At 44.0% G+C, this 21,114-nt stretch overlaps 1 protein-coding gene across 15 annotated transcripts in view; it reads left to right on the top strand.

Moving 5' to 3' along the window:
* Positions 1-21,114, top strand: part of LOC310805645 (calcium/calmodulin-dependent protein kinase type II delta 1 chain) — a 58,169-nt gene that overhangs the window by 20,203 nt on the left and 16,852 nt on the right. For 8 of the 15 annotated variants that reach the window (XM_083671417.1, XM_083671418.1, XM_083671426.1 and 5 more), the window contains exons 3-7: positions 9,010-9,069; positions 12,048-12,102; positions 15,479-15,544; positions 16,420-16,492; positions 20,336-20,438. In XM_083671417.1, coding sequence (XP_083527543.1) covers positions 9,010-9,069; positions 12,048-12,102; positions 15,479-15,544; positions 16,420-16,492; positions 20,336-20,438 — 357 coding nt within the window. Of the gene's footprint in view, positions 1-9,009; positions 9,070-12,047; positions 12,103-15,478; positions 15,545-16,419; positions 16,493-17,413; positions 17,487-20,335; positions 20,439-21,114 lie in introns of those variants that run through there. The other 7 variants (XM_083671419.1, XM_083671420.1, XM_083671425.1 and 4 more) reach the window with 2 other exon arrangements.

Genomic DNA, 21,114 nt, shown 5'->3' with positions numbered 1-21,114 from the left:
TGGGAAATAGCCTGGACATTTGAGAGGAAGCATTGTTCTATCTCCAGCCATGGGTATTGACAGTCCTATATGTCACGGTGCCATTAATGGTGACACACAAGCTCCAAGAGTGTGAGGCGACTCTGTATCGACTTCATTTAAAGTCGTTGATTAACACAGACGAGGCTCTGAGTGTCCTGAAACGCCTGTCCTGATACGTATAGAGTTTGATTTGATGAGTTTTCACAAGAGAGAAGCTCCCTTCTCCTTTTGTAAGGTTAAAGGAGTCGTCTTAGAGTCCTACTTTTTGACACCAAGATCTCCGTTCATGATAATGGTTCATGTCATAGAGAATATGAATTCATCTGTGCACTGCAGTCCTCCTGCCCTTCAGTTGGGAGTCAGGAGGAAAAGGCTGAATTTTGATTACTCAGTTCTCTTGTCAAATCTGTGAGAGGCCTGACCGTATTCTTTGACATCTGAGAGGTTTCAGAGGTCCTTGACAGAGATGTCTCTGCAGAGAAAGAAATAAAGATAAACAGATGGAGTGAGTTTCTCCTCTTTCCACAATCGGGGACGGATGCCCAAGGCAATTGTGGGTGTTGATGTTTTCCAGCCATGATGTTTTAGCTGGTTTTGATCCCTCCCACTTTGAATACTATTTCTATAAACCTTACATTTTACCTCAGCAAGCTCTCACCACTGTATAAAAGTCAGCTAATATGCTCCTGCTCACAACCATAACCACAACCATAAGCAACCATAGCCATAACCATGCTATGGTTGGTCCGCTCCCCATTCATCCCTCTAGCCCACAGCTTTAGCTGTATATCTTCTCAGACATGTGTAGCGTACTCTGCCCAGTGAGAGAGATGACAGCCAGCTCATAGGTGTCACTGCCAGGGGACAGTGTCCATGCCACCCATGCTATCACCCACAGCCAGGTCACCCTGTCACTACCCAGCCAGGTGGCATCCATCATAATCCCACTACTGACATGTGGCTGCCCTCTCCGCCCTCCTCTGTATATCTCTATCTGATGTGATACACTCTCCCTATGTGGCCCAAACACAGGGCAAGGTGCTCAGTAAATCTGATTAGTTACATGTAGCTGACTCCAAGTAATAACATTCATAGTGTAAGAATATACAGACCATATATTTTATCCTGCTCAGATTTGTTTGGTATGCTGAACATCCTACAGCACACATACAGTACTAGAGCAGTTTACAATTTGTGTCACAAAAGAATGTAAACATCTGTGGTGGTTAGATAATAGACATGTACTTCAAACCATGTTGTGTGTTATCCAGTTGAGATGTGGATAGGCCTATGTGGGTCCGCTGAGATGGACTCATGGTCCTGGTTAGTACTGTATAGCTCCCATCTCAGAGGTAAAGAGACGACCATGGATGATGTGAGGCGGGGTAAAAAGGAAATGGAGGGGTCCAGCTGTGATGCAGAGGGAGGCAGGCTGACAGCCAGGCCAGCTGGTTTGGTTCGCACCACTGCTTCCCCTTCCTCCCTATCAACTAGAGTTGAGCTTCTACTGTACACAGCACTATCAGTGGTACGGTTGGGTGGATGATACTGTTGAGAGGTGTTATACCCCCCCAAAAAACGTGTGAAAAAGCAAGCTGTTGCTGTCACTGCGCTCTGCCAACGTTGACAAACTCATAACACTGACCTCCTGTAGGTCGAGAAAAGGGTGCTGCTATCAGTCATAAAAGGGGTATTCTCCCTTTTTTTAAGATTCTATTGAGGTATAGTAGAATCTGTGAAAATGTAGTTGTGTGTTGAAATGTGATGTGAATATATTCTGTATTCTATGTCTGAAGGCGGGGGGTTGTCAGTGGTGAGGCTCCAGACTGCAGCATTGTGTGTACTGCCTCTGTCATATAACCCAAACCACAAGCTTGCTCACAAAGGTGTGAAACTGCTTTCACAGCCGCCGTTTTACAGTCATTTGTTTTACAGTCATTTCATACAGTATAGCCTAGACTTCTCTACTGTAGTGCTGAGGAACATACAACAGTGCCAATGATCACTCTCTCTTGATGGTGTACTCCATTCTGTTCTAAACCAATGTGACCATTTTCCTTGTGATGCTGGCAGGTGTTTGGCTTGACTGTTGTCATGTCCCTTTGCTTTGTTTGTCTCTACCTTCATGCATGACTCTCTAAAAGATGCTTTCCTGTAGGGCCTATTAGATCTTGTCATGCACCATACAGTGGGCCTTGTGTTACCTTCCAGCATGAAGTGTGTGAGTGTGTGTGTGTGTGTGTGATGTACCCCTAACATATGGTAAGAAATGATTGCTTACTATTAATCCATCCATAGCATTTGTCTTTGCACAGTCCTAATGTATTCTTAACTATGATGATGATTCATATAGCAGTTTAACATTCTGTCCCTGGGTGGCTGGCAGCATTAGCAAACAGGAACACAACCATGATGAGTGTAGATGTCTCAGCTGTAGATCTATACTGAGGATCATCAGTCAGCAACAACAGCAGCCAACTCTGTGCATTTTTTTGTAATAGAAAACTCTCCACTCTAAGTTGTTAGTCATCCTCATCTACTACATCATACCCAGCCTTACCTCACCTCACCCTCACCTCTCACCACCATCCACCCTTTTTCTTCTCACCACCCCCCCCCCCCCCCACAAATGCACACGCACAAACAAACAAACACACACACACACACACACACACACACACACACACACAAACAACAACAAACAAGTGTGCTGTGATTCCTGATATTTTTTTTTTAATCTTATCTCATCCCTCGATGCCCACGTCTCTCTCTATTCCTGCCCATACTAGCCTCTCCTACTCTCCAGCTACTACTAATCTCCAACACAGGAGCATCTGTCTCTGTCTCTCTTTCTCCCTCCCTCCTCTCTAGTCTCTGATACTTGTTGTCATTTACATAGCAGGTATAAGGTGGGAGATGAGGCTTAAGAGCTTCCCTTTTGGCAACACCTTTTTTTGCTGCTGTGGCAACACAGCCAGGAGAAGTAGCAAGTAAGGCTTTGATGCATTGTTATCACCGCTACCATATTGACCCAAACCCTAACCCATATTTAAGCCAGCATTTGCTAGTGTCTTTGTACACGTCTGTCACCTGATCAAGGTAATGTGGGTATTGTGTGGTTTGTGTTGATGTGGCAGTTCTGGCCAGATCTGTGTGATGGAATATCCTCTTTAGAGAGAGTTGGGCTGTGAAGGTGTGTGCGCGTGTGTCAGTGACTGGGCTTTCGCCGGGGATGCCACACTCAGATGAAGGGACCTCAGGGTGAGGAGAATACTGAGCAGGACAGACAGACAAGGTTCTCCTTCTACTCTACGTGAAAAGGACTTCCTATTAGTGATTTTGGAAGTGCCACTCCTGTTATGGATGCTCTGCGGACACATACACAGATTTGTAATATTTCATTTCATTACATATTGAGCACATGCGGATACACACACACAGATTCCATCATTTATAGATATCTTTTTTTAACTTTTGGCCCCTTTCCATACTTGGTGGTTCTGTAACCCTCTGTCTCTCATTTTTCAAACACATTTGTTTGTTATGCAAAGCTGTGGCTTTGTGTTTCGTCATTACTTTTTCTGCCTCAAACAGGTTGACATGGTTTTTGCATATTATATCTTCTTATATTTCCCCCACGCCTCTGATGAGTAATATTCGGTGACATTCATACACACTTTGTTCTTTTCCGGAATCATAATGATGATAGTGTTCACATGCCTTTAGCATCAATACAATACACAGTCTTTTGTCATTATCATGCTTACAGAAAGTGTCTAAACTATATGTCTAATGATGTTCATGTCACACTTGTAGTTCTTCACACATACAGTACATGCTCCTGAGTATGTCTTTGAGAACATACCACTGGCTCTGAGATTAGTGGTGGATATTCAGAGATGTGTTCATATGATTCTCTGAAGTAAGAAGAGATGAGAATTGTCCTCCGGGTGTAACTGGGCACTGTGTCTGTGTGAATGAGGTGTCTGCATATAAACCAGTGACTCTGCATCTCGCCTGTCCTGCTTGGGAATCAGACCCTTGAGTGCCCACTGGAGGGAGGGAGGGAGGGAGGGAGAGAATGCACAAACAGACATTAGACCAACATGATCGCTGACTCACTGCCCCTACCAATGAGCGTTGACTCGGACCACACACACACACACACACACACACACACACACACACACACCACAGCCTACTATTGGTGTGCTCCTCTTGATAACTGCTTGTGTCATATGACAGGCACACTCCATACAGACCTACTAGACTATACCCTCTTCCTCTTCTGCGTGGTTGTCAAAATATATACACACACACACACACACACACACACACACACACACACAGGGTTGTGTTTTCTATGCATCTTTGACCAGTGCATTACATAGTTCAGTTATGTTTCTGATGGCTAGCTGTATTATGACATGGACCTGCCTGACTCTTTATAACAGTAAGACCTATCGCCGTAATGTCCTTGTGTCTGTTAGTCTGCTGCACATATGAATACTGATGATGGAGAATAATGGTGATTATGTTAGCGAGAGCTCCAGAGCAGATATGCAACATGGGTTTTTTCCTCTGTTGACACACTAGGTTTGCATCATCATAGAAACCCTCATTTACACAATGAGTCTTGATCATTATTCATGAGGTCTGGATTGCCCAGGTGTGTGCCCTTTCCTATTCCCCCCTTAGTGGGCTAGCCTCTGATCTTTAAGAGGAGGGCAATGTCAGTTCTCATTTACATATGCCCTGAGGTTAGTTCTATAAGACCTAGTTACGGCAAATGATTCAGGCTATCAGTTTTTCCTCCAAAAGTTAACAAAAAAATGCTTTCTTCCGACGAACTGTGGCCCATTTATTCTAATAGACCAGACTGCTTTTGAAAAGGCTTATAATGAGGGACCTCCTTGGATTCTCTTCTTTCAGGTTGACTGCTCGTTTTTGAGGAGGCTTCCTTGCTTCGTTTGTTTCTCTCTCTCTTTTCTTGTTGTGCCGTTTTGCTCTTTGTCAGATTTTCCTTTTTTCTCATTTTTTGTGTGTATTCCCTTCCACTCTGCTTTCTGTGTGTCTCCAAAAATAATTGGCTCCCTATTTAAATAATTTCTCTTGGTAAGGTAGCCTGGGGGAAGCAGAGGAAAAGGAGATGGAGGAGAGGAGGGGAGGAGGGAAGGGGGTCATCAAGGGTGACATTTGGTCCCCTTTTTGGTCACTTATTCTCATGAAAAGTATATTCTCTGTTTATCAGCACTGAGCTTATTAGTCACTATGATTAACACACACCTTTCTGTCAAGCTTCAGAACAGCAGGAATGGAATGATTGGAGTGAGCTTTAATGATACTGACAGGTCAGAGGTTATTGGTCTTAGAGAGTGCTTCTCCAGTTCCACGGGTGTGTGGGAGAGGGGGGACCCGATAAATAGGTCTCTTCAAGGCGTGGGGTTGTGAGAATTGACTACCTGCAGGCAGTTGCAGGACCAGATGTGCTACATATCCATCATGTCAGTGACAGGGGTGTTGGTTGATTGCATTGAAAATAGCTGCTGCCCCCGTTTTTCCAGGCCTGACAGCATTCTCTTGCTCATCTGGGGATGCTGCTAAATAGGTCAGCTCCGGGGTGAATCACGCAACACTTATTTAGTTGTGTTGCTAATTCTTTTTTTTGTTCATTCAAATTAATGTTGATAATTGATGTTCTTTGTATTGAATAGTTCCTCAAAACGGTATGTTCATCCGGTTTGACCTGAACTTGATGATAATGGTGAGGAGGAGGAGAAGGAGGGTTGAGATTGTGATACTGTAGATGATGAGTGAGATGGTGACTCGCGCTCTAAATCCTGTTATGTCACAGATTAGGAATGTGCCACTTGGGGATAAGAAAGGTGACCGAGGGAATGGGAGCAAACCAAGGTCTGCCCAACGACGGAGATTACAGCCTTGTAAAAGCACACTTGATTAGTGAGATTAGAATTTTGTAAAATGAGCTGCAATTGGAGGGATCAGAAGCAGGTCTAAGGTTCCACATCTAGCTGGAGTAGTTTTGATGACAACGGTGCAGTAGCATCTCATCTAGCTTCAGTGATAACAGGCCAGTGAAACACCCACCTCATTGCAAACCCCCCCCCAAAAAAGTGATATCAGAGGTATAATTAGGCATCTGATTAGTGTGAGGTTTATTAGTAGTCAATTCTGATTGGATGTGAAAGCTAAACTAATGCATTTAGGTGGTCTTCTGTGGTCTATAGAGGTGTGTATTGCTTACAAACACTGCTTATTCTCTCAGTGTACTCCCACTGTGCTACCAACTCATTGTAGAAGTTGATGGAAAGATAGATATAGGATCAGATTACCGTGTCTAAATCCTAACTTAACATGTAGAGCAGTGTTTTTCAACCTTTTTTGAGCCACGGCACATTTTTTACATTGAAAGAATCTTGCGGCACACCACCAACCAAAAATGTTACAAAATGACACTCTGTAGCCTGATACAATAATATCCGTAGACTCATCAAGTTGCAACGCAAATTTCCTACTGATGCGCATCTTTCCCAAAACATGACTTTCCATGTCTGTAGACATGTCATCAATACGCCTGGCAATTGTGTTATCTGAGAGCGGGACTTTAGCTCTGTCTTTAACCGCGTCAGGGCCGAGCATCTCGTTGACAATGGCTTTGCAGGCAGGTAGTATTAATGTCTCTGCCACAGAGTGGGACTTTTTTGATTTAGCTACGAGTTCAGCAACTAGGTAACTAGCTTTGAGGGCTTTCTCATTTACCTTTGTGGTTTTTCCTCATAAAAGTTGCCTGTTTCTCTGTGTTTTCACGCAGGCGAACAAAATAGTCCATCGGCTTGTTTTGAAGCGACGGGTGTTTCGTTTGGAGATGGCGTTTAAGCTTGCTTGGCACCATGGCGCTGTTGGACAGCTTCTCGCCACACACCAAGCATAACGGAGTCGGTGTCGTCTCATCCCCGGTGAAAGTAAATCCGAACGAAAGCTTTCGCTGTATTGCCTCAAGCTCACCATCTTTGCTTTTTTTTTTTACCACCACTCATACTAGGGCCTTTACCTGGGTCAGAATCTTGTCCAGGGCCCAGTTTGGAGTTTGCGTTTTTCCTTTTTAAAAACTTCTCCATCACTGTCACCACGACCTGTCGCATGCGTCACTAATTCTCTTGTCTCTAAGAAGGAACGAGGCAATTAGCTACCTGCTGCCACCTGGACGAATATTACATTACTCTGCCAGTCACTATATTACAGCACAGACACTCGACAATGGCATATTATTTGCAGATAATAATTAATAAATGTTAATAAAAAAAATGTGAAATTGGATAATTTCTCACGGCACACCCAACAATCTCTCACGACACACTAGTGTGCCGCGGCACAGCGGTTGGGAAACGCTGATGTAGAGGATAACACGTTTTTATGGTGGATTCATGGTTAGAGGTAACTTCTACTTCCACTGTAGAGTGGTTAACAAAAACCTACACTACACTAACCTGTGCATGAACCTCATTCTCTATTCACGTCAGCATACACTTTAGATGTCACTGCACCAAAAACACCATTTTAATTGCTCTCCAAACTCTACACATGTTAAGCCTACCTAAGACAAATAGACTCTGACTTCTACCCTGATGGGTTTTTTTTATTATTGAACTTCCTGTGCTCTCCTCACCTTTTGTCCCATCGCACTGTATTCTACCTCCGCCTTGATGAAGTTTTCTGACAGAAAATATTCATAAAATGGTGTACTCTGAGACAACAAACAACCTATTAGGCCTTATTCTGTAAACTGGGGTCTTGAAGTCTCTCCTGTTGGTACAGTATGAAAACTACTTGGTATGATTTCTTTCTCAATCTCCGCTTTTTTTATTCAGGCCCTTTGATCTGAGAAGCACATGCTGTGTCAAACTCTACGAACATGATTTTGTTCATTTCCCTGTTCTGCCTGCTAAATGTATGAATGATTAATAATTCACTGCTCGACCATTTCAAGGATGAAAGTGATACCTGGAGGAATTGGAGCTTGAAGTTTCAAAGCGGTTTTCAAATACTTGCTTATGATAACTTTTATAAATGAAAATGTTCCCCAACCATGAGCTGAGCTAACTCCGTTGAACACAATGGGCTACTCAATAATTGCTTTGAAAGAATTGCACTTATTATGAGACATTGTGTTGAAAACTCTCTCCACGTGAGCCAACCAGAAGTGGATGTAGAAAGTTTCGCTTCTTTTTAGCAGGGGAAAGGAATTCCAGGATGGAGCACAACAATGCTTCGATGAATGTCAAAACTCATCTGGTGGGGAAGTCAAAACAACCAGCCTTTATGTTTCTAATCCTGGGGTGTCAAACTCATTGTTTTGACAGAGAGGTCTCTTCACATCAGCTGCTGTGTCTTATGAGTCTTGGTGAGGCGACTACTACAAAGGGTTTTATGTATTGAGGGTTAGAAGAGTGTGTAGCTATGTCTCAGAGGTTTAACTGAGGAACACACCTCTTCTCTAGTCTAGTAAACACAGATTTTAGTTTGTCATAAAAGAGAAACATGAGAGCCACTGTGCGTTCCATTTAGCCTCTGGTGAAGACACAGTCCTAAAGAACCTTGAGATGTAATGCATGTCTGTCTAATCCTTCATCTTATTCTAGTGAGGTGAAAGTAAGGTTGTTTTGTGTTGTGTTCCTCATGAATCAGGAAACAACATTGGAATTTGACCCAACTGGATTGAATGGCTATAAGCCAGCTTTCACTTTCAACATTTGTGATACATTGGTGTTGGGCCAAACCTTTTTTAACTGTGCTGTTGATACTAACATGGAATGACAGGAATGGGAAAATAGGAGTAGGACATGCTGGATCTTGTTGGCTTACACACACACCCACAAGGCAAGATAATAGTATTTCCCACGGTGCTAAGGTATGTTTGTATGCTGTAAAACTCATGGGCTTTGTGTGCTTTGTGTTTCTCTCCCAAAGATCACCAGAAGCTGGAGCGAGAGGCCAGGATCTGCCGCCTTCTCAAACACGCCAATATTGGTAAGAAGAACTAAGTTCCATACATGTACAATATACACAGGGTTGTTGAACGGGAGAAGCCCAGATTTCTGACATTTTGGAATCACAGTTCCCCCTCTTCTTCACTCCACTACTGTCTCCCTGACAGTAGGAGGGAGGGGAAAGCAGAAAGGTCAATCACACTGAATCCCCCCTCCCATGTCATAATCCCCTTTGTGTGTGTGTGTCTAACCCTAACCCCCCCCCCCCCACACACACACACACACACACACTGATCACCTGTCTCAGGCCTGGCCAACCACTTAGCCAGGTAATCTTTCCCCATCATGAATAGGCAGGGAAAGAGAAAAGAGCAGCTGCTTGTTTATCATAAAGCTGTACAATGTGTACTCTACAGTACATCCCTCACAGAAAGTCACATTTTCTATCACACACACACACACACACACACACACACACACACACACACACACACTGACTCCTTTTACCATCCTTTGGAGACTATCCAAATTTTCAAGCCCAAAAAAAAGTCTGTATGCCCAAAGCCATTTGATGTGTAGTGCCAAACCTTCCCTAGCAGCATTGCCTCATGGTACAGTACATTCAAAACAGACCCCATTTGTGTGGCGTCCCCCATGCCATCAGGATCATCAACGACGACCCCACCAGTGCCCCCCTCAAGTCACTCACACACTCACTGACATCATAACACATACGCACACACATAATTACCCATTGCAGACTCATCTCTCATTGTAATTAACTGTACTGACAACCTGTCAATGCCATTGTATATAGTCATTCCATTGTGTACATTGCTTACATTGCTGTTTATATTCTATTTATTTTAAATTTGTTGTTGCACTCCTCTGTGGCACTGTCACTTTTGCATTTCACTGCATACTTGTATGCATGTGACAAATAAAGAATCTTGAATCCCCCAGCCCCTATGGGCTGCCAAGGGACCCAGAGAGGCCAAGGCACTGTAATTAAGACTTCAATAATGATGCGACCACACGCTGTAACAGGCGGGCATTGTTGTTTTCTTCTATTCTTCCCCCCACTGTTTGTCCTTCACAGAGAAGGAAAGGATGAGTGGGTGGAGAACTGTGGGAATGATAGGGGGCTATTTAGTTTGTCCATCTCGATTGTTGTTGTCGCAGAAGCAGTGCAGAGCTAACATGCATGATGCTAAGCAGCGTTGGGGGAAGAGCTGTATGTGGGTTCACCATATCTATATCTGTCCAGGAGAGCATTGTGTAATCTAAACCTCATCGAGAGACAGCTTTTAGAGAGAGTGATTAATGTTGTAGTACAGCAGCTTCCATAGAAAAAACTCTATTTAAATGGATTCCAGGCCCTTTGATGGTTTTTCCCCTTCGCCTAATGTGGATTACGTGGATAACACTGGAGAAGCATTAAGACCTAACATGATGGATTACTATTCTGCCTATTATTACATTATCATGCAATGTATCGAAATGATATGTTAGTTTTCATCTCAAGACCCTCAACCCGCTCTGGTGGCCACCTGTCTCACTTTCGTCCCTGATTGGCTGGTGCATGTACTGTAGCGACCGCCTCGTTAGCATTCCCCTCCAGGGCATCCATCTCAGGGAGAGCCCGCTCCGTTAAGGTTGCCACACTGATGGAGCTCCGAGGTGTCAATCAGGAAGAGAGCCAATGAAGATGTGGGGGATTCATATATAGAGAGGGGGATTCCTATTGTTTCTCTCTTTCTGTTTATTGCTGTTTATTCATCTATCTCTCTCTGCCTTCCTCTCTCTCTCTCTCTCTCTCTCTCTCTCTCTATTTCCTGGGTCAGGCTCTCTAATCCACCTGTAGACATCATCGCACTTAGGGAAGTTAATTTCATTACACATCTAATTGGTCATGTGAATCTTCTACCTTGGCAAGCACCGAGTGGTCTTCCCTCTCCAGTTTTCATCTGCTCACAGAATCAGGCCAAAGGACTCCGCTCTCTGGCACACACGCTGAGAGACCCGGAGCCTAAAAATAGACCAAAGAGATGGCCCAGCTAGCCTGTGGACCAGTAGTCCTTATACTCCTGACAGACTGAATCAGTCTGTTAGCAGGAGAATGATGGACTGTGCAGTTAGAATGTATTAGACCAGCAGGATTGGTGCAGGATTTAGCATCGAGATGCTAGCTCTAACTCTAGGGCATCAGATACAGGTCTGACATGTATTAAGGTGGACAGCCCCCAATACAGCCCACTGAGCAGCACTCGCCCGCTAGGTTGATATTTCTACAGGAAAAGTTGTACATGCATTATCTGTCAAAGGCTTACAAAACCTTGCATGTAGAGAAAATGCGATTTATATGGTTAGGTATTAATAATTGACTAACATACTGCTCAGCATAGGCAACAAATAAAGTGAATATATAGTATATAGTGATATGGAGAGGGGTAAAGTAATGTTGTTGCATAATTCGAGGAAGAAGGAACATTTAGAAATGCCAATACATCAACAAGAATTACTGCAGAAGACAACCCCCATCAGAGACATATATCAAAAACATTTTAGTTTGTAGACATTAGCATTGATGAAGGAGTTTTGGATTGTTATGATTGCTTATTTAGAAGCTAGGCTGGTGTATCATATTCTGTGTACTGCCTGCGTCTGTGTGTCTCAATAAGATGGATCTGGGGTGATTTAAATCTGTGTAATTTGTGTAATGGATGGTTTTTCTCTTCCTCCTGACTCTTTCCTCTGCCTGCAGGACACACAGACGTGTGTGCGTGCATGCATGCACACGCACACATGCACTCGCGCGCACACACACACACACAGACATACATACACGCGCACACACAGGCAAGCTGTCTGGATGACTAAATGAGTGGGAGAATGGGTCTGTCTGAGGGTTAGAAACTCTAATCAGACTTTTTCCCTCTCTTCCTCTCCCCCTTCCCTCCTTTTCTCTCTCTCTCTCTCTCTTTCTTTCTCTCTCTCTCCTCTCTCTCTCTCTCACAGTGAGGCTCCATGAAAGCATATCAGAGGAAGGATTCCACTACCTCGTCTTCGATTTGTAAGTGCATTTCTGGTTTATTTTATTCTGTAAAACCAAACCTACAGTACCATCCTAAGGCACAGTTGACATCATGACTATGGCTGCAAACTGGTTCAAAATAGTTATTGGTTCATTTGGTTACACACACACACACACACACACACACACACACACACACACCTCAGGTAAGGTAAACAAAGCTGCTGAGCATTTCCACCATAGCCAATCAGACAGCCCCGTCCTGTCAGCAGGGCATCATGGGAGATTAGCAGCGGGCGTGTTCTCCCAGTGTTCTTCTCTCCATCTGTTTCATGTTCTCACCCTTCTGCTCTCCTCTGCCAGCACAATCACACTCACTATCAGAGCTTCCATACTACACACCACGTAAAGGATTTCTGCATTTTCCTTTTAATACCACACCATCCCTCTTCCTAATCCACACCATCCCTCTTCCTAATCACAAAATGAAGTTAAACTTAGATTAATTTATCCCTCTTTAATGTCACAGCAAAAAGGTGCAAAACTGTACACTAATTACAGTACATTTCCTGCTTTTTTTCTGGGTGGCTTGCATGGTTCTGAGCATGTCCAGAGGCTCTCCAGACAGGAAACAGCGTTAACTAACACAGATGTTGCACTCTCCTAACATCTGTTCACCTGTGTGATGTAGTCTTCTACCATCTCTCTCTCTCTCTCTCTCTCTCTCTCTCTCTATTGTCTTCTCACTACTACTCACTGCTCTGTCTGTGAATTAACATGGATAACCAAAGACAGAGCTTACACTAGGCCCAAAGCTGCTCAATTCCCACTTTGAAAACAAAAATAATCATGATTTAAGTTGTTGAGCAATTCACATTGATTGATCTCAAGTGTTTTGCATTTGCATTAATTTGAATATGTCTGTATTTGTTTATACATTTGCAACATCAGAGGGTTTTTTACAGCACAGCTAGACTCATAGCCTATGAATATTTATGCTAACTAAAGTGGCCAGTATCAGAGGAGGCCCCTAAGGGAATGTATGCATGCACGCACAAACATGCACGCACGCACGCATGCACACACGCACACACACACACTGAGCCTGAGGGCAACCCTCCAAGCTGTTTAAGTTTGCTCCCTACACCAGGGGGAAGTGTCCTTATTTTAAGGAGGGCCACAGGCGGTACCACTAGCCCTCCTCTCCCGTAATGAGCTGGAGAGACTCTTACTGCTCTATTTAAATAACCCACTCTTTACTTATTCATACTGGGTCACTGCTTCATCTTCCCCACAGGAGTATTGAAAAGTTCACACTGTCGCACCGTAGAGTTTTCCATATAGATTATAGTAACCTCCTACAGAGAATTCCACACTGTATGGATTCTACTTACATCTTCTTTAATGACCCCTGAGTCATTGGTCAGTCAATTGTATATTCTTGAAGTAACCATGGCAAAACTGATCTTAAAGGCTCATGCCAGCCAGTTTTGCTTCTTTAGAAGAAAATACTCAAAGAACTGAAGCACTGAGTGGTGACGTTAGTCATTCACAGAGCTATTTGGGAAAGTAACACCAGATATAGCTAGGAGCAATTATTCTCAATAAAATGTGTCGAAAGGTTGTTTGACTCAGTCGCAAAAAAGCCGGTGAAGGGGGTTCGGAGGGTTATATTTGACTCTGGGCGCTAACTAGCCACGCCACACTTGGAGCTCTATAGCGATATGAAATGTCATACTGTACGTCATGGCACCTGGGAAATCCTTTTAGGAGGAGCTAGAAAAATAGAATGTATTACCCTGAATACACATACTTGAGCTAAATGACTTGAATCATTGTGCAATAACATTGTGCAGCACCAGAATGTCATATCAGCTAAAGCACGTCAACATGACTAATGTGGGCCTTTAAACACCATGGATATTGAAGTCAGGTGGAAATCCCAGTCTAATTAGCATCATCCCAGATAGTCATAGAGGTTGGTTTCTTACAGGGTATGGATTTGAAGCTGGAGTTCTGTTTGCCTGTGACTGGGCCAACAGTATGATAATCAAAAGCCCCATGTTGTTCTGCAGCCCGTCAGCATCCAGTAATATCTTCATATTTCACAATTTGTCAACTCAGATCTATATCCCTCCAGAAGCAAACATTTATACTGTACCACTCTCCTCTGCCTGCCTCTCCCTCTTTCTTTCTGTCACTCCATCTATCTCCCTTCCATTTCCTTCCTCTCTACCTCACTGTTTCGCTCCCCCTCTCTCTACCTCTCCCTGGGGTATAGGCAGCCGTTGCACTGTCTAATTTGGCAGCTGGAAGGGAAATCGGTTCCAATTTATTTTAAACGCTACGTTTAATTTGACTAAGGGCTGTAAAAAGGGCCTCTCTCAGGTTGAGTGAATTGCAGAGATTAAACCTCTCCTCCTTTTCTACCCAAATAAATCTGCCTAGAAGAATGATAACAACAATAAGACGTCAATGATGCTAAATCCAATTGACCATGAAAAGAGAGGGAACATTTTTAATTTTATTACATCTGTAGGCTTTATGGCTTAATGTGCTCCTCAATTTGGTGCACAAACCCTTTTATCACTGTATTATATTGAGGAAATTGAAAACATTGTCAACAAAAACAATATGAGTATGTGTTTGGAAATGACTGCAGTTTGAAGGAAGTTTTCTGATATAAAATAGAGCATTGCAATGATATGGACCTGGTCAAATTTGCAGCTGCTACTGTAAACACAAACCAACAATAGAGCTTCCAACATGGCAACATGTAGGCATGGACAACCAATTATAGCCTCTGTGTAGACAAAAAGAAGGCTGTTACATTTTCAAATTAACAGTAGTTTTCAATCTTGATAAGATGGTTTAAAGATGTTTAATTAGATTTGAACACCTGGTGTCAACTGTTTCCCTCCTCATGTTCCGTCTAACCCTCACCATGCAATAATGGTGTAAAGCTAGAGAGCCTGTGGTGTGTTTGTTCACGTCAGTACAGTGTGTGCTCGCTCTCTCAGTGCAGTCCAAGTATAACAGTCTGGTCATGTTGTACAAAGGCCAAGAGTGGTTACATGAAATATTCCAGTTCTCCCGTGTTGCTGAGTTCCTTTAAATAACACTGGTGATTTAATCTCTCTAATACACAGCAGTACACGTCCAACGACACAAATAATGTTTCAATGTTGTTCAGACTTCATCTTCATTGAAGGGGTAACTTTTTCCATTGGTTGCAGATAGCAAAAACATAATCAGTACATTTTGTGTAAAGGTCTGTGTAAAAATGTTCCCTCCTTGAACTGAACGGTAGATTTAGATGGCTAATTACACAATGCTCTCTGGGTTTCAAGGTTTCTCACTGTTTTCCAAAGTTGCAGACTGGAATTAATGTGTCTCATTTCCCCTTCATTTCCAGAGTCACTGGCGGTGAGCTGTTTGAGGACATTGTTGCCAGAGAGTACTACAGCGAAGCTGACGCCAGGTCAGTGGCATGCAGTCCCATTTAAGTCTCGTTTGAGACTGATTTGAGCTTTTGTTAGACAGCATGTTTTACTGTACTCAAGTATTCAAGCATACTGTATGTCTGTGGATCAAATTACATATCATTCACATGCGTACAGGCAGTTAGACTGATCAGCTTTGTATTTTTTTCAGAGTTAAAGTTGAACTATATTTAAAATGTATACACATACATCAGTCATACACATACTTCACATGCACATGCAGGAGTGTACACACACACACACACACACACACACTCTATGATGAGCGCCATGCAATGTATAATCTCTCTCTTGTATGTGTTAATGCATGTGTCCTTCCTCTGCGTTGTTCTCTGTTTGTAGTTGAGTCGATGACAGTAGTGTTTAACTGGACCTTTTCTAGTATTCTGTATTACACTACAGTATACCTCTGTGGTGTCTTTGATGCATCTTATGAAATCTCTTTCTGTTTTTCTTTTGCTCTCTGACTATGAGGCTGCAGTCTGTCCTTCTATTTCTACTTGTTTACTATGCTTATCAATGACCTGTTTGGTATTTGTTGTGTAGTTCAAACTCATTTTTAATTATGCCAGCTTTTGTTATTTTTTTGCATTGTAAGGCAATGCGTATTTTAGTTTATGATTTCTTGAGACATAAATTGCACTAATAGTGCCAACAATGTTAAAAGAAAGTGTGGACTTTACTCTTTCTTCCTTTATCTGAGCTGCCAGCTGAAACCCTCATGTGTTATCTGTGAGTGATTGTTTTGCTCTCCGTTTTTTTGTTTGTCTGCTGTTCTTCAGTCCTCTGATGTGTCTTCTATACTGTTCTCCCTCTCCCCCCTTGCTTTTCGCCTTGTCTCTCTCCTCCACAGTCACTGCATACAGCAGATTCTAGAAAGTGTAAATCATTGTCACCAAAATGGCATAGTTCACAGAGACCTGAAGGTTAGTACACAACGCGTAGGCCTGCCATGCAGCAGGCACCTTGCCCGCCCCCACCCCCTCACTGACCGCAACCAATTAACAACCACAACCCCTCCCACCACACGCCCAACTCCTTCCAAATCCACCCCTCCACCCACCAAGCCATCCTGACCCCCCCCACTACCCCGCACCCCTCCTCAAATCACCATCCAGGGCTCAGGTGGCTCACCAGGGGGCATGTGGTGGGGAGGCTGGGGGGGCAGCAGTTTCAGAGGGGTGGCAGAGCTCACGTTGCCCCTGTAAGCCCAAGACACAGGATGTGCATGTAGCATCTCTCTGGTCTGTGCTCTGAACAGCTGCTGTGAGACTGGACCCTGGGGGTTTGCTATGACTAGGGGAAGGGGAGATAAGTCCCTGCAGGTTTAGGTGGGTTATAAATACTCTCACCCACCCTCTATATCCCCCTCTTACCCCCCTCGCCCTCCCCAGGGTCGAGCTCACAGCCAGCAAGGAGCTAACACCACTTCTGTTTTGAGACCCAGGGGACAGGGCTGAGTGGCAGATGACAACGATGATGATGATGATGATGTCACAGCTAGCTCACCCAAAGAGGCCAATGAGAGAATGCCTGTTCATTGGGCTGGTTACATGACTTTTCATTGGGTCGACCATGTTTAGATGACATGCTGAGAAGCAATCATTTTGGGATGGCTGTCTCACGACCCTTTTTATTAATAACATACTGATAGTCAAGGAAATGTCATCCAAATGGGCAAAGAACTGGGCTCTGTTTGGGTAGTTTGAATCTCCAGGGGTGTTATGAGCTGTGCCCTAAACATCATCGCCACCACCACCACCACTGCTCCCCCAGTCTCAATGAGAGCACACAGACAGTGAGTGTGAGCTTGTCACTAACACACGCCCCCTGGTGTTTGCATGCAGTCATTGCATTCAGCAGATCCTAGAGGCTGTGCTCCACTGCCACCAGATGGGCGTGGTCCACCGGGACCTGAAGGTGAGTAGAGATGCTGGGAAGCCAAACACAGCCCTTGCTCTTCCTCCTTCTTCCTCTTCCCCTCCTCCTCCTTCCTCTCCTCCTCCTTCTCTACCATGTCTTTCTCCTCCTCCGCCACCTCTTCCTCATGCCCCTTCCCTCCTCTTCTTCCTCCTCATCCCATCCTCCCATCCCACTCATTTTGACGATGTATTGACATCTAAGCAGAATTTTGAGATTTGCCACTATAAACAATGACCCTCCTTCCCTTTCTGTCCTTGTTGCTGTGGCGAGCTCCAGAACTCAGATTTGCTAATCAAATGAGTCACCCCTGAAATAATCACCTTGCGTTTGCATTTGCCTAGCGCCCCCCTTCCCCTGCTCTGATTGGCTGCTGCCAGGCTGTTACCATGGGCGGCTGTGAAAACACAAAGACAAAACAAATATGAAACAAAACAAACAACAAGCATGAAAGGAGCCTGTCAAAGGCCGTTTAACCTATGCGTGCGTTTTTTTTTTTTAATATTTTTTTTTATTTTGCACACACCTGCACACACAGATGTGTTTAGTGATTTTGACAACTGAGACCGTATAATGTATAATCTAAATGTAGTTTATGGATACAGTGTACTTTGGCAGTAGTACTCTAGACTGTCTCCATCAGACCATGCACAGACAGACTGCACCAGACTGGACTTCCCTCTCAAGCTGCTCCTACTTATCTCATTGATTCTGGAGTCAAAGGCCCTCTGTTCACTCCCACCTCCTTCACCTGTCTGTCCCATTCTCCTGGTTCATCTGTCCATCACCTCTTGCTCTCCTTTTTTTCTTCCCTCCTATCCCCCTCCTCTTCTTCTTCCTCCTCCTCCTGTACCTCCCAGCTGCTCTAATCACTGATGCTGTACTGACTCTCTCCCTCTGTGTCTGTCCACATGGCAGGCTCTGGATGACTGCATGAGAGTGAAGGGCTGTTCTCTCTCTCTCTCTCTCTCTCTCCTGACCTCTCCTTAGCGTTATTAGATACTAAGGCATCAGTTTAGCTTTTTTCACAAGGTGAGATGAAGAGAGAGGTTGAGGGAAAGCGAGTGTGAGAGATTGGTATATTGTGTATGGGCAGACGGAGGTGTGTGCGTGTGTGTGTGTGTATGTGCGTGCATGTGTGTGAATGGAAGAGCTACTATCCAGATTGTAGTAGGCCACCCAAGCTAGATTAACACTGTGTAATTACATCTTTATGGCTGTGCGACTGAATCAAATGACGTCCATTACACTGGAGCCTGGAGGCATGGACATAAATCCTGATCACAAATAGGATCCACCCCTCCAACACAGACACGGGCACTTAGAGAAAACCCTGAGTGTCTCCATTATTCAGTCCTGAAAGCCATACTGGCATAGCTCTTATACTGTACTCACTTTTTGATTACAAAGTCATGATTTCAAAGGTATATTTGTCAGGCTTATTAAGCTGTCTCTACACAACATACTGTATGTGTCCATAACACCTCAGGGATGATGTATCAGGGATCCGTTAGGGATGATGCTGGATAGAGACTTTTAAGGATGATGACTTGCTATTATGTAAAGGCGGCCACATCATAGGTCATGTGATGGTTTTGGGGGATGAGTGGGTGGTGGGGGTGTTTGCAATGACTGCATGGCACTCTTGACTGCAATTCCCCTCCCCTCCCCCCTCCGTAGCATGTGCGCCCTCACCCTCTGAGCTGCACGAATCAAAAATGTTCTACTAACTGCACAATGACCATGAATTTGCCCTGTTTGATTCTTTGTAATATCATGTGGGGAGTGACCCCTGTTGTATTGTTGGCCTAGCTACAGTAATAGATTTACTAGATAATGTTGGTACTGTTCTTAAGGTAACTAATGTATTTGTCACACCAGCAAAGCAGCTTCACTCCAAAAAGAACAGCTGGTTAAACTGAGAACAACACATATTTTCTTTTGTTATTACATCACAGTATATCCATTTTGAATTATTTCCAGCTGAGCTCTGAGAAACTGCTTTGGAAATGTCAGCAAATGCATTATTCATCCTCTCAAAACCCAGGGACCTTTTTCGGAGCTCCTCCTCTTCCTCCTCCCCCCCCCCCCCCCCTCCCCCCCCAGTTCTAACGGGTCATACATGAGTCACTGTTGACCTCTCTAACCCAATCCCCTTCTTTGGTCTAGAGGAGACAACCAATTAGACTTCAGCCTGCCAGCATGTGTCCTCTTACATACACTTGCTTGGCTCTCCTTAAGATCAAGCTGTGTCCATACTGGATTACAGTGTCAATCATGTTAACACTGGTTTGGTAGGGGAACATGATGTCAGGGCCTCAGAGAGTGTGTTGAGTGCGGGCGTTGAGTCCCTCACCACATTGTCTGCTGGCCATAGAGGGTGAACTCTGACAGTGAACATGTATGAACCCAATGGACACGAGAGGGGCCACATTAGAGCTATTATGAGGGGTTATAAAGGGGTTACCGAGTGCAACACATGTTAATGGTGGCATTCGTTTTTTGTTTGATACAACATCATTGAATATTACATCACAATACAACATCACATTCAATATTATCTAACTTCTCAATAACTCATAACCACAATATTATTGTTAAACACAAACTCTATGGTCATCATATTTTGGCCTGGGGATATCCGTTTTCCAAAGACGATCCACTGTCAAGGCGATACAGTTACATAACTATACTGTACAACCCAGTGTTGATATCACCCAAAACCCTAGACCACACATACAGAACTGTATAGTTTAATGCCAATGGCACATCAGTTACCCTGAATCCTCACTGTACTGCATGTCCATGAGAAGCATTGAACTCCTCTCCCCCTGTCTCTCCACTCCAAGCCTGAGAATTTGCTTCTAGCCAGTAAGCTAAAGGGAGCTGCGGTGAAGCTGGCAGACTTTGGGCTGGCAATCGAGGTGCAGGGGGACCAGCAGGCATGGTTTGGTGAGTACCTACACTACGACAATGCTCTTTAGATAGATTTATGGATTTGAAAGTTGGTAAGCCGAACCACATTTTGTGTATGCGTTGAAGTAATAGTGTGTTATCATCATGGTCACTTCACCATGGCATTATCATGCAGAATGAGGGACCTATTATTCCAAACTGGTCGTTATATACGGTTCCAGCATTAACAAGCCATTTTCCTCTATCCCAGGCATCAGGAGTGTTTAAACTGTGGCACCTACATGTAGCTGAAGTGTGAGACCAGGAGTTGTGTCAATTGTTGCTCTGGGCTTAGTCTAGGTTTTATTACAAGGAGTTCAGGGCCATTTCCTGGCTAATCCCCATGGAATAGAGGAATAATTATACTAATCCTCTGGGCTAGCTGTCACCTGAGAATCCTTAACCAGTTTACTCTGTACTCTGCACTCTCTGAGCCCAAGGGCATGCTGGTACTTTGAGTCTTTTGGAGAAGTAGGCTGCATACAGCTGGCAGGGAGCCACACTCCTTTCCCCAGAGGGCCTTTAGTGGGGAAGTTTTGGGAGCTTTGCGCCCCAAAAACGTTGCGTTTTTGATTTATTTGACCTCCAATCCGTAACTGTGAAATGTTTGCTTTTTCTTAGCAGAGAGGAAGTCTTGTTTGCTTCAGTGCATGTGCATCATGGGAGATGTAGT

This window comes from Argentina silus (assembly GCF_951799395.1).
Source record: "Argentina silus genome assembly, chromosome: 1".
NCBI lineage: Eukaryota > Metazoa > Chordata > Actinopteri > Argentiniformes > Argentinidae > Argentina > Argentina silus.
Note: the sequence above shows the minus strand (reverse complement) of the source record. Positions and strands in the feature narration are given on the sequence as shown.